The sequence below is a fragment of the Pyxicephalus adspersus genome, chromosome 9 (assembly GCF_032062135.1).
Source record: "Pyxicephalus adspersus chromosome 9, UCB_Pads_2.0, whole genome shotgun sequence".
Classification (NCBI taxonomy): domain Eukaryota; kingdom Metazoa; phylum Chordata; class Amphibia; order Anura; family Pyxicephalidae; genus Pyxicephalus; species Pyxicephalus adspersus.
In genome coordinates this window covers 61,621,420-61,633,417 of record NC_092866.1, presented here as the reverse complement: position 1 = coordinate 61,633,417, position 11,998 = coordinate 61,621,420, and the positions used below count along the sequence as shown (strand labels likewise).

Below are 11,998 nucleotides of genomic sequence, written 5' to 3'. Positions count from 1 at the left end.
AGACTCCTATAAACTTAGCTTCTTTTCTCTATTGCTTTTCCCATTCCAGGGTATCCTGTCAGTAAAACAGGCTCTAGGACTTGTTTAAATGTTCTCATGTTTGTGTCTTTTCAGTTTCCTCTTCTTTCTGTTGGCTCTTTCATTATTATCTCCGTTTTCCAGACAGCTACCCACCAAACAGAACATGGGATTTTTACGTCACTGGTTTCCACCCATTGTTGTCCAGTAAGTATGAGGAACGCAGAGTCTTTATGAATTGATGCCCTCTCCTTTACAGGTTTATTGTTGACTGTGGAATGACAGACATTCACACATAGTTCACCCATCCAACAGAAAGGATTACAGCCAGCTGAAAACTATTCACCAAGCATGGATTCTCACCTTGGCTTTATGTTTATAATTTTATCGCTCCTCCTCAGGAATAACTTAACCAACGGTTCTATAGATGTTAAAGGTATGTAATTGTAATTGTACTTTATTTTTTAGAATTGAAGAGTGACCTTGTATTCTTCAAACAGCCAAAGACAGATGTATACTGACACGTCTTGAAGATGGAAAAAGGTGGAAAATATCATTGATCACTTAAAAATAACATAATTTACTGCAAAGTGGAACTTAGTTGGTCATGTAAGTACAGTCATGGATATTTGTGCTGAAATCTGAGATTCAAAAGTGAAGATTTGGGGATATTAATTAAATTGATCTCCATATGTGGTATATAAAAATATTAAATGCACATCTTGAAGAGCCGGTAGTCTACTAAGATAACAGGTTCGACTATTGGAAATTGCAAAAAAAAAGAATTTGGTATTGATATACAGCAGTGGGTTTTGTTGGAGATATTGGAGTGTTTTATGCATAGAATGTTAAAAAAAAACGTAATATGATCATGTCCATGGTTGTTCGTGTTGGAGGTGTAGTTTTCTATGCATGCATTGTAACCAAATTATATTATGATCATGTCCAAGGGTTGGGAGGGGGGGCATGTTGGAGGGCTGAGGTTTTATGCATAAAGTGTGATAGAATCGTAATATGATGGTGTCCAATGGTTGGTCTTGTTGGATGTATATTATTCTATGTGTACAGTGTAATAAAATTGTATTATGATGGTGTCCAGTAGTTGGTTGACGGTGTAGTGTTCTAGTTTAATAGCATTGTAATATGATCTTGTCCAATGGTTGGTCATGTTGGAGGAGAAGGATTTATGCATAAAGTTTGATGGAAATCTACTATAATGGTGTACATTGGTCAGTCAGATTGAATATATATTGTTATATATAATTTTTTTAATAGAACCATATGATGATCATTGATTTTGTGGAAGGTGTAGTGTTCTATGTATAGAGTGTTATAGAATTTTATTACGATGGTGTCCTATGGTTGGTCATGTTGGGCATTTAGCGTTCTAGGTATAGAGCAGTGTTTCTCAACCAGGGTTACCATGAAACCCTACGGTTCCTCCAGAGGCTGCTAGGAGTTTGTTGAGTAATGAGCAATTTGTGCCTCTCAGGTCACTCATGATATTTTTATAGACTATCTATCTTTTATAGACATTCTTTCCAATAGCAAGTAATGTAAGAGGAAATTTTCCCACTGACAACCACAACGATATACTGTGAGCTGTGTAATAAGTAATTATAGCCGGGGTTCCCTGAAGACCTGAAAGTTATTTTTAAGGATTTTCCTATGTTAAAAAGGTTGAAAAAGGCTGGTATAGAGTGTAATAGAATTGTATTGTGATGGTGTCCAGTGGTTGGTCATGTTGGAGATGTAGTGTCCTATGTATAGAGTTTATTAGAATTGTATTGTGATGGTGTCCGGTTGGTCATGTTGGAGATGTAGTGTCCTATGTATAGAGTTTATTAGAATTGTATTGTGATGGTGTCCAGTGGTTGGTCATGTTGGAGATGTAGTATCCTATGTATAGAGTGTAATAAAATTGTATTGTGATGGTGTCCGGTGGTTGGTTATCTTGGAGGTGTAGTGTCCTATGTATAGAGTGTAATAGAATTGTATGATGATCATGTTCAGTAGTCGGTCATGTTGGGGGGTGTAGTGTTCTGTGCATGGAGTGTAAGAGAATTGTATGATGATGGTGTCCAGTGGTCGGCCATGTTGGAGGTGTAGTGTTCTTTGTATATAGTGTAATAGAATTGTATGATGATGGTGTCCGGAGGTCGGTCATGTTGAGGGTGTAGTGTTCTATGTATAGAGTGTAACACAATGGTATTTTAATGGTGTCCGGTGGTCGGTCATGTTAGGGAGAGGGAAGGGTGTGCAGTGTGCATTGCATAGATTGTAATAGAATTGTATTATGATGATATTCAATGGTCAGTCAGGTCAAAAGTGCTGTCTTATATATCTTGTATATAGTCTAATACAATTGTATTATTCTGGTATACAGAGGTTGATCATCTTGGAGTTCTCGTGTTTAACAGTACAAAACAAATGTAATATGAATATGATCAGTGGTCATACAGGGTGTATAAAATGATCATATTTAGTAGTTGGAGATGTTAGAGATGTAGTAATCTACCAATAAAACCAATAAAAGAGTTTTATTCTAATTATATCCAATAGGGATAAGCAAGAAGGCCTTTGACAGTCTCCTGAAAATTTCCTCAAACTTCTGATGGGTCCGCGAAATTTCAGAGAACAGATTTGGCGAATTCTTTTAAAGTCAATAGGCCAACTTTAAACATTAATAAACATTCATATTTGGGGTGTAATGTTCTATAGATAGAGTGTAATAGAATCGTATTATGATAGTGTTCATTGGTGGTCAAGTTGGAGGTGTAATGTTGTATGTAAAGAGTGCATTAGAATTGAATTTTGAAGGTAAATTATTCCAGGTATAGGTTATGATGGGGATGTAGTGTTCTATGTATGCCGCATGATAGAGTTGTATTAGGAGCATGTGCAGTGGTCAGTCATGTTGAGAGTCCCTTCTGAGGTGTTTAGTGTTTTATGTTTGTGTAGACTAAAATAATACCTTGTATATTAGGCTGAAAATCCCCCCCCCCCCCTATCAAAAAATTGCTTAACATACATACTTTATCAGCTCATTTAGTTCAAATATGTATTATCTCAAAATCCCAGTTTTTTTTTTTTTGGCATGTACTACGTTTTAGTAATCTACAAGAACCTTTTTTAAAGTGTACATTAAAAATAAGGAGAGGAGGGATACACCCTATTGAGGTCTCTTATTAGGGACAGAAACAGAAATGAAAACTGAACAGTTCCGAACCTTTCCAATATAAAAACCAAAAAAAGTTTTGTATAGTTTTTTACACTTGAAAGCTACAATTGAATTTTTCTGTTTTAGAAAATTTGTTGGATCTGTATTTTCCAGATTATTACTCTTTTTAAAATTTCCACAGGGTCTTCTATTCTTGAAACCTCAGCAATAGCCCAATACTGGTTCCTGCATATATTTATATACAAAATATATAGTTACATCTATAAACATATACGAGCTTCATACGAGCTTGTATACATGCTTCATATTTGCATCTGCAGGCCAGCAGCTTATTTCTATGACAGATCCTTGTAGCCCAAATTGATCCCCACTACATTTTAACTATGAGGAATGTATATATAAGGAAAAAGTAATAGACCTCTGTTAATGGATTTGTGTTTATACTTGACTTTATTGAAATATTCCTTCTATATATAGAAGTCAGACTCAAACTTGGTTGCCTCTGACAGATTCAGGTCCTTTAATGACTGAACAGCTTTTGCCAGAATAAATATTTTTTAACCCCTTTTTGACGTGCAGGAACCCTCCTTTGCTGGGTGAATTGCCTGGTAAATGCAGATAATCCCTTCATCTCTTCTGACTGCAAGAAATGCATGCTGGGGGTCCGATGGCTAATAGCCAATCGCATTCTGCGCTGTAAAATCAAATACCTCTGTATCTTACTAGCTGTCCCTGGTACTGAAAGCATCTTAAAAGAAGCAGGGGTGTCAAACTCAAATACATAGAGGGGCAAAATTAAAAACTTAGACAAAGTCACAGGCCAACCTTGAAATTTATTGAAAAAAATTGAGGAAATTTTGAGGAAACCCTTTTCAGAGGTTTTGATTCACATTAAATCTGGAACAAGATTATAATAGAGAAAGAGGCATAACACATTTCATTACATTACAATTCATTACAAAAAAATCTTATGGCTCTTTCTCTATTTGTAGCTTTGGAGTTAAATTTCAATGGTAACCTTTTTGCACAGGCTAACAATAATACCAATATTCTTCGATGATAATCCAACCATTCAACTCCATGCCTTGGCATACCAAGGAAAAGTACAGCTAGGGGTGAGTGTTGGGAATGCCAGACGTTGCCAATGCGGAGCTAAATCTTATGAGTGGCTGCTGAAACTCCCTCTTCATTGAAATAGCGCCGCTACTAAAATACCCGGCATTATTTGCGTCTATAAAACAGTCCAGTCCACGCATAGGCAGAGAGGCCACTGGCCTATAGACGCGAGTGATGCCGGGAATTGTAGTAGCACCGCTATTTCAATGCAGCGGCGGGCCAGCTGCAGTTCTTATTTAGGATTCCTTTGGGGGCCAAAAAAAAAGGACGTTGGGGTCCAGATTTGACCCCCGGGCCAGAGTTTGACACCCCTGCTGTAAAGTATTTTTATATGTTTCACATTTAGTTCTTATTTCCTGTTTGCTAGAACCTGTATAAAGCCTAGAGTTATTAGTAAGCCTATAAAAACAACATTACAATATTTATTGTTCCTCATAAGCACTCAATGATCTGATAAACCCCACTGATTTCTGTAGCTGTAGACACTGTGGAGCAATTCATTCTTAAACTTAATGACAGCAGCACTGAAGTTATTGGAAATGACCTCTTAGCAAGTCAGCTTCCTCTTCCCCAACAGTGACCAAAAAGCTTATTTTACCTTGCTTTCCCTCCCTGCTCCGCTCACTGGCCTGGAGAGGATACACTTTCATCAGTGAAGCTGGGTGATCCAGCAAAGCTGGAATGGATTTCTTCAAAATCATTTGTTATTTGCAAGCAAATGTTTTGAATCCAGGACCAGATGCATTCAAGGTTTGCTGGATCACACAGCTTCACTGATGAAAGTGAATTCTCTACAGGCTTGGAGAGCTTTAATAAATGAGGCCCATTGTGCCACCACTCCAAGCAGTGGCAGCTAAACCTTTGCTCCTATAGCAGGTAACCTCAATTTTATTACCTCTTATGACAGTGGCTTACACCCTGCACCCCCTTCAAGCAGTGACTCGTCGGACTTACCGAAGAATTACCAGCGCCAGCTAGTCAGGGCTCTAATGCAAGCTCTGTGCTTTTAGTCTAATACTATGATTATGCCTACAGGATGTGACAACAGAAAAGAGCATAGGCTGGGAGGGAAAAGGTGACACTGCTACTCTGAAAAGTGCATCACACTCCTAGCCATGGTGTGTAAACCCCAAAAAAGTGCTGAACAGTAGTAAAAAACTTGCAATATCTATGTCTTAAAAAATGTGTGTCTAGCAGCTTCAATAAATATTTCCCCCACCCTCTAACTCTTATTTTTGCTTTTCAGACCTGCTACCATTAAAATGCAGAACAGCTGGCGTACTTCTAGTAGAGAAGAAGTTTAATTACACAATGGCGGAGACTGCATGTGAAGCTCTGGGGTTAGAACTCGCCAGCAGGGCCAATGTAGAGAAAGCTCAGAAGTTTGGCTTTGAGACATGCAGGTAAGTGGACAGTGATGGCAGTCTTTTGTATATCTTCTACAGAAGGAGGATACCCCTTCAAGGCGAGTGGAGACAATGGGTCTGAATTATCAAAGCTCCCCAAGACTGGTGATGATAGACTATTAATGAAGAACCTTGGTGATCCAGCAAACCTGGTTTATTGGATGAACTGGGTCCTCCTATGATAGTCTGTTATCGCCATTCTTGGAGAGCTTGGATAAATCAGACACAATATACATATTGGGGCAATTTCAGACCCATGTTCTGTCACGGTTTCTACTGCATTACCAACCGACCCCATTGGGAACCATTTTTTGCATAGAGCTATGGGGAAATGCAACAGTTTCCTGTGCACCTGGGAGTGGTCAACAGTTCAGGTTTCCCCTTTTGGGCAATGGTGCCAGGCATAAAAGGAAACCAATCACAGGCCAGGGACTGCAAGAATCTGAATATTCATTCTTAGGGTATTACATCTGTCCAGGCTTGGAAATGGACTGTAGGCTTGGATCCAACAAGAGAAAGTGCCCACCAGAAGGCAAAGCTTTCTTTGCCTGCAGCAGAAGTCCGAGGCCCACCTGAGAACTGATAGGTTGCCCTTTGACACCCAATATGCCACTATTTGAGGGCATGACATAATGTTTTGTTCTAGTCCTCCGGTGGGCTTGTTGAACTTTATGTAGGTTTACATTTTTGGATTTATAATGATCTTTTTATGAAGCATCATTTACCCAAGAATGACTGTAATGCAAAGATGCCCACTAAAATCTAGATATTGGCTACCCTGTCTACCACTCCTGGGATACCAACATTTAACAAAAACTGGTTTGTTTATATTGGTCGTATGACAGCTGTTCCTCTCCTCTACAGCTACGGCTGGGTGATGGAGAAATACGGAGTTATCTCACGGATTCAGAGCAATGAAAAATGCGGCAAAGGCAAAACAGGGGTTCTCACCTGGACCGTCCCGCTGACCCACAGCTTCAGTGCCTATTGTTTTAACTCTGCTGGTGAGTTTTAGATTGACCATAAGCATGATCCTGCAAATAAGCCGTATTTGATTGAATGTTGAGATTATCCAATAATTTAGCACCTTTCACCACTTGGTACCGATACTTGGTTGAAAATTGGTTGTTGCTTCCCCTAGCATCATACCACTTGGTCCATGTTTTTTTAGTCAAGGCTTTGGTTTTTCATAGACTCCTCTCAGGCTTTAGATTATATCCAAACAAGCTCCAAAGATAATGGCAAATATTATGGTGGACAACTTCTTATAGTTGTATTCTAGAACTTTTGACATTATTTCCTTCCATTGCTGCTCCTTTTATTTCAGATGTGCGGATCAATTCGTGCAAACCAGAGCTCATGGTAACCATACCGCCAACCACCATCCCCACACCGCCACCACCAACCACTCAACCATGGATTCCAGGACCTCGGGTGAGGACAACAGCCTGGACGACTTCACAGACAAAAACAGCAGAGCCAACCACCCGTCCATTGCCAACCACCGGTCCATTGCCAACCACCGGCTTATTGCCAACCACTGGCTTATTGCCAACCACTGTCCCACTGCCAACCACCTCAACAACAACAACACCAAGAGAGACCCCACCAGCTACGACGACAAAGATGGCAACTACACTGCCAACAGATGGACCAACCAACCCTCCAGAAAAACCTGAAGCCCGACAGAGCGAGAAGATCGTGTTTGGAAGTAAAGTCATTATATATTAACAGATTAATTGACCTATTGTGTTTTTTTTTTTGTGCTTCCAATGAGATGAAGCTTTTCTGACTTCAGCCACCCAATCATGTACAAGCAAAATGTATATCCTTTTTTTTCTTGCATGTGATTGGGTATTCTTCGTAAAATAAATTTTCACCACATTCACTCAACGCTTCCTTGCGGAACACTCATTCCCCTTGTTAAGTCAACAGTTTAAACACCTTAAGTAAATTAGCCCCCATTGCTTTAAACTTTTCCACATCCAACACTATTAAATACAAAGCTGAAAAACATATACGTGAATTTATTTTCCTAGGCTAAGGATCTGTTATTATCTTGACATATCTGTCAGACAACATACCTAGTTTGGTGACCTCACTTTTCTCTACTGCACTTTAGCAAAACACCTTGGTCAAAAATCCACCCAAGCATGTGAATGGACCTGTAAGAATCCTAAATTGTATCCTGATTGGCTGACTGTATTGCCCTTCCCATTCCCATTGCTGCTGTACTGGGAGGATTGGAATACTGATAAAAGGATATATTCAGGTCTTGACATCAGTTTTGTGATTGAAAAAGTAATTTGACATTTCTTTCAATAATACAATATTGTATACAATCTTGTGACATTTATTAATACCTATGGCTCTATTAAAAAAGCAGAGAGTCTGACATTCACTGAAACATTACCAGGTGGAGAATATTTCAAGTCCATGTGTTTTAATGGCAGTAACTAAGTCTCCACCAACACTTTCTTTAGTGAGGCTGGGTGATCCAGGAAACCTGAAATGAATCTGGTCCAGGATTCAAAACATTTACTAGCAAATAGCAAATGACTTTGAAGAAATCCATTCCAGGTTTGCTGGATCACCCAGCTTCACTGATGAATGTGTATCCTCTCCAGCCTTGGAGAGCTTTATTAAATCAGGTCCAATGTCAGAGTTATTGCTTTATAAATAGACCCTTTACAGTACTTGTTGTGCAGCATAAGAATGGAAATATGCAAAATACTTCTTAGTATATAATAATGTTCATTAATTATTTTATTGTGTAAATACAATACATTCTTGTTGTTTTTCCTACACAGAATTACCAACTGCACTGCTGATCCTGGCATTAGTATTCTTCATAGCCGCCGTGGTGCTGGCCATCTGCTACATTAGAAAGTAAGTAGTAATGAAAGAACTCCTAAAAATACTAAGAAATGAAAAATGGAATACTGCTGTGTTCTCGGAAGGCTCTGCAAACCCAGTATCACGGATCTCCTGTGCATTAAATAGTTACTGAAAAAGTTATGTATGGGCAAATTAACTTTTTAATTTTTGGATAGATTTTACAAAAGTCTAACACAGTGTTTCTCAACCAGAGTTCCTCCAGAGGTTGCTGGGGGTTCCTTGAGCAATGTGCAGTTTGCACCTCTCAGGTCAGTGTAAGTGACCCCAAAGATCTTTTTGGCTATCTGTAAGGGTGACATTCTTCCCAATGGCCAGCAATGTAAGAAGAACTCTTCCCATTGACCACCATGCTAATGTAATGTGAAGTTTGGATATAGTAATTATAACAGGGATTCCCTTGGACTTGAAACTGTTTAAAAAGTCAAGAAAGGCTACTCTAACACGTCATTTCCTAATACCTTTTCTTTCCAATACACCTTGGTCAACAACATTTTGGAATTGCCTAGAAGGTAAGTGTTACCATTCAAGTCTACGAAAGTAGTTGGCATGGCAAAGCACCATGAGATGCTACTCAAAGCTCCTCAAAACTGAATCGACCACAGATGACTAAAAAATGGCCATTAAAAAAGGCATCGGGTTGCGTCTATTGGTTTCCATTAAAATAAGAAGGCCTGCCATTTTTTGGCCATGGTCTCTGTGAACATTCTCTGTATGTTTGAGTTGAGAATCTGATCTTTGTATGTTGTATGTTCCAGGTACAAAACCAGCATGTTCTTCAGCAAGATTAAAGAGGAAAAAGAGACTGTAGAAACCAAAGTCTTTAGGGAAACCACCACAGCTGATAACACAAAAGAAGAAGAAATGAGCCCAAATGGAAAGGAGGAGAAGCCACAAAACTTTGAGGCCAACACAGGAACCAGCGTGGAGGCGGAGGTGTAGCATGACACGCGGACTCCGAGATAAACTGCTCACGTCCTGGGCCACTGTGTGAACCCAACGCACCAAGCCACTGATGGAACCAGACAGAAGTATGGCCTGGCAAAATCTACTTGTACAAAGAATGATGGGCAGGGCTGGGAACGTTGGTGGTCCTTCCAATAAAATGAAACAAAAAATCAAAAACTTAGTAACGGAACATCTCATGCAAACTTCTCGGCTTCTTTCCGCAGCAACACTTCTTGAGCACCTTTATCCACCTGGAGATCTGATGCAGTTGGCCAGGTTGGAATAACTCAGAAAATGTAAATTATAAACATTATGTGAATTGCGATTTGTTAATTTTGCTGCCTTGTTGCTGAAAATTGGGGACATTTTTAAGAAGAGCTTCAATCTCATTTCACCAAAATCGAAGAAGCCTGAAGATCTCGAAATGTAATTCAATTTTCTTCTAAATGTAATTAAATGAAATCTTTTTGTGTGATGGTGGACAAGCCAGTAAACAGGTCCCCTTCCAACAATACTAGATGCCTGGCATAAGTATACTCCATATTTTTGCTGTCACTGAGCTGGAGCAAGATATGGGAAAGAAAAGATAAGGCTTCTGATCTGCATGAATGTTCCGGGCCACTGAGAAAATATAGTAATTAGATGTTACAAATGACAGCCAGGCAGATAGAATATTCAGAAGGGATTAGCATTGATCCCAAAAACAAAATGATATTTGTTATATGTCTTAATGATCTCTTCCTCCTGAGCACCCATAGATACCTGACATCCTTTGTGGGGTACTGCATATTCCTAAAGACTGTGGCTACTATTCATGCTTCGTCTTTATTTGTAGCCACCCTATTTGGCTGTAGGGAGAGGAGACTACAAGTGTAACACCCACATCCAAGATACACAATGCAAGGAATGGTGGGACATGGAGTTTTGCCCTATAGGCAGGTAGCTGACATTGCAGCTGATCTACTGCCAGAATAGTGACATCAACTCCATAAACCAAAACTGTTTCTTATATTTGATTGTGTGCTTGCTGCTCTTTATTATTTCCTAATTTCAGGAGTAAAACTTTAGATCTGCTTGAAAAGTTTATAACAACAAGGACTGTTAGCTTTCATAGCAAACAATATTTTAATAATTGTTAGTCTGATACTTTGTAGCAGCTGAAAAAAAAGTTAAAATGAAAAGTTATGGACTACCAGTCCCCTTCCTCCCATTCTGATTGGATAATGCGGGTGACTATGAGACCTAATGCTTATCACTTCAACACTTACAATTCTTTTTACCTTTTTTTTCCTTTACAGTAAAAATGGTGTATAATTGTTTTGAATAAATATTTTAATTCTTGATAATTGTTTTATATTTGTTAATATCATTATTAAACTATATTTATAAAGCATATATTTTCATAAAAATATTTGATGGAAAGATACAAACAATGACACAGGAGGAGGAGAGGACCCTACCCTGAAGAGCTTACAACCTATGAGTTAGGGGAACACAGGATTTTTATTATGGCTCAGCAAGAAAGTAGACGCACCAGGTACATATCTGTTTATTTGTACCCGCTTTCTGTATGGCCAGAACATACCTGCGGTGGTAGCTTCTGGCAGCTGGCAACTTGCTGGCCACTTGGCTGAAAGAAAGAAAGAGAAAAAAAGAAGAAAAAGGGAGGGCAGGAAAAAAGGAAATATAGAAACAAAGGAGGAAGGGAGTGAAAAAAGTAAGGAAGGGAAAGGAAAAGCAAGGGAAAGAGAAAAGAAAAATAAATCAAATGAAGAATAAAGGAAAAGGGAAGGAATAGAAAGAAAGAAGAAAGGGAAAGAAAGAAGGAAGAAATGAATGAAAATATGAAAGGAAAGGAAAGAAGTAAGGAAAAAAAAATAAAGCAAATGAAGGGGAAAGGGGAATGGAATAATAGAAGGAAAAAAAGAAGGAAGAGCAGGAAGGAAGGGAAAGAAAGAAGTGTAAGCTATTAGGGGCAGGGTCCTCTCCTCCTCCTGTGTCACTGTCTGTATCTATCTGTCATTTGCAACCCCTATTTAATGTACAGCGCTGCATAATATGTTGGCGCTATAAAAATCCTGTTTATTATTAATAATAAAGTTAAGGAAGGAAGGAAACAAAGGAAGGAAGGGAAAGAAGGAAAGACGAAAGGACAAGAAGGAAAGAAGAGAAAGAATGAAGGGTAGGGAAAGAGAAAACAAAAATAAATCAAATGAAGGGAAAAGGAAAAGAGAAGGAAAAGGAAAATAAAAAGAAGTGAAAGAAAAGAGATATTAAAGTTAGGAAACAAAAGGAAAGAGAAGGGGAAAGAGGAAAATAAAGCATTTAGGGGAAAGGAAATTGAAGGTAAAAAGAAGGGGAAGTTAAGGAAGTGATTCTTGTAGGAATGGTGTTGTGTTAGGAATCATTATAACTATAAACCTACACAGACAGA

General features: G+C 38.7%; 1 protein-coding gene across 2 annotated transcripts; it reads left to right on the top strand.

The window, feature by feature from the left end:
* Positions 1 to 239: 239 nt before the first annotated feature.
* Positions 240 to 10,910, top strand: LYVE1 (lymphatic vessel endothelial hyaluronan receptor 1). Of its 2 annotated transcripts, none has more exons than XM_072422259.1 (6): positions 240 to 454; positions 5,562 to 5,718; positions 6,586 to 6,725; positions 7,049 to 7,432; positions 8,532 to 8,610; positions 9,375 to 10,910. In XM_072422259.1, exons 1-6 carry the CDS (start codon positions 370 to 372, stop codon positions 9,556 to 9,558), a joined length of 1,029 nt encoding a protein of 342 aa, XP_072278360.1. In that variant the 5' UTR covers positions 240 to 369; the 3' UTR covers positions 9,559 to 10,910. The 2 variants fall into 2 exon arrangements, with proteins under 2 accessions (XP_072278360.1, XP_072278361.1); XM_072422260.1 differs by lacking the exon at positions 240 to 454 and adding an exon at positions 476 to 627.
* The last annotated feature ends 1,088 nt before the right edge of the window (positions 10,911 to 11,998 follow it).

What these genes read in the sequence shown, in the direction of transcription:
- LYVE1 (XM_072422259.1), top strand. Translation starts at nt 370, where the DNA reads ATGGATTCTCACCTTGGCTTTATGTTTATAATTTTATCGCTCCTCCTC. An exon ending in TTTGGCTTTGAGACATGCAG is followed by an intron (nt 5,719 to 6,585) that starts GTAAGTGGACAG and finishes TCTCCTCTACAG; the next exon opens with CTACGGCTGGGTGATGGAGA. An exon ending in CTATTGTTTTAACTCTGCTG is followed by an intron (nt 6,726 to 7,048) that starts GTGAGTTTTAGA and finishes CTTTTATTTCAG; the next exon opens with ATGTGCGGATCAATTCGTGC.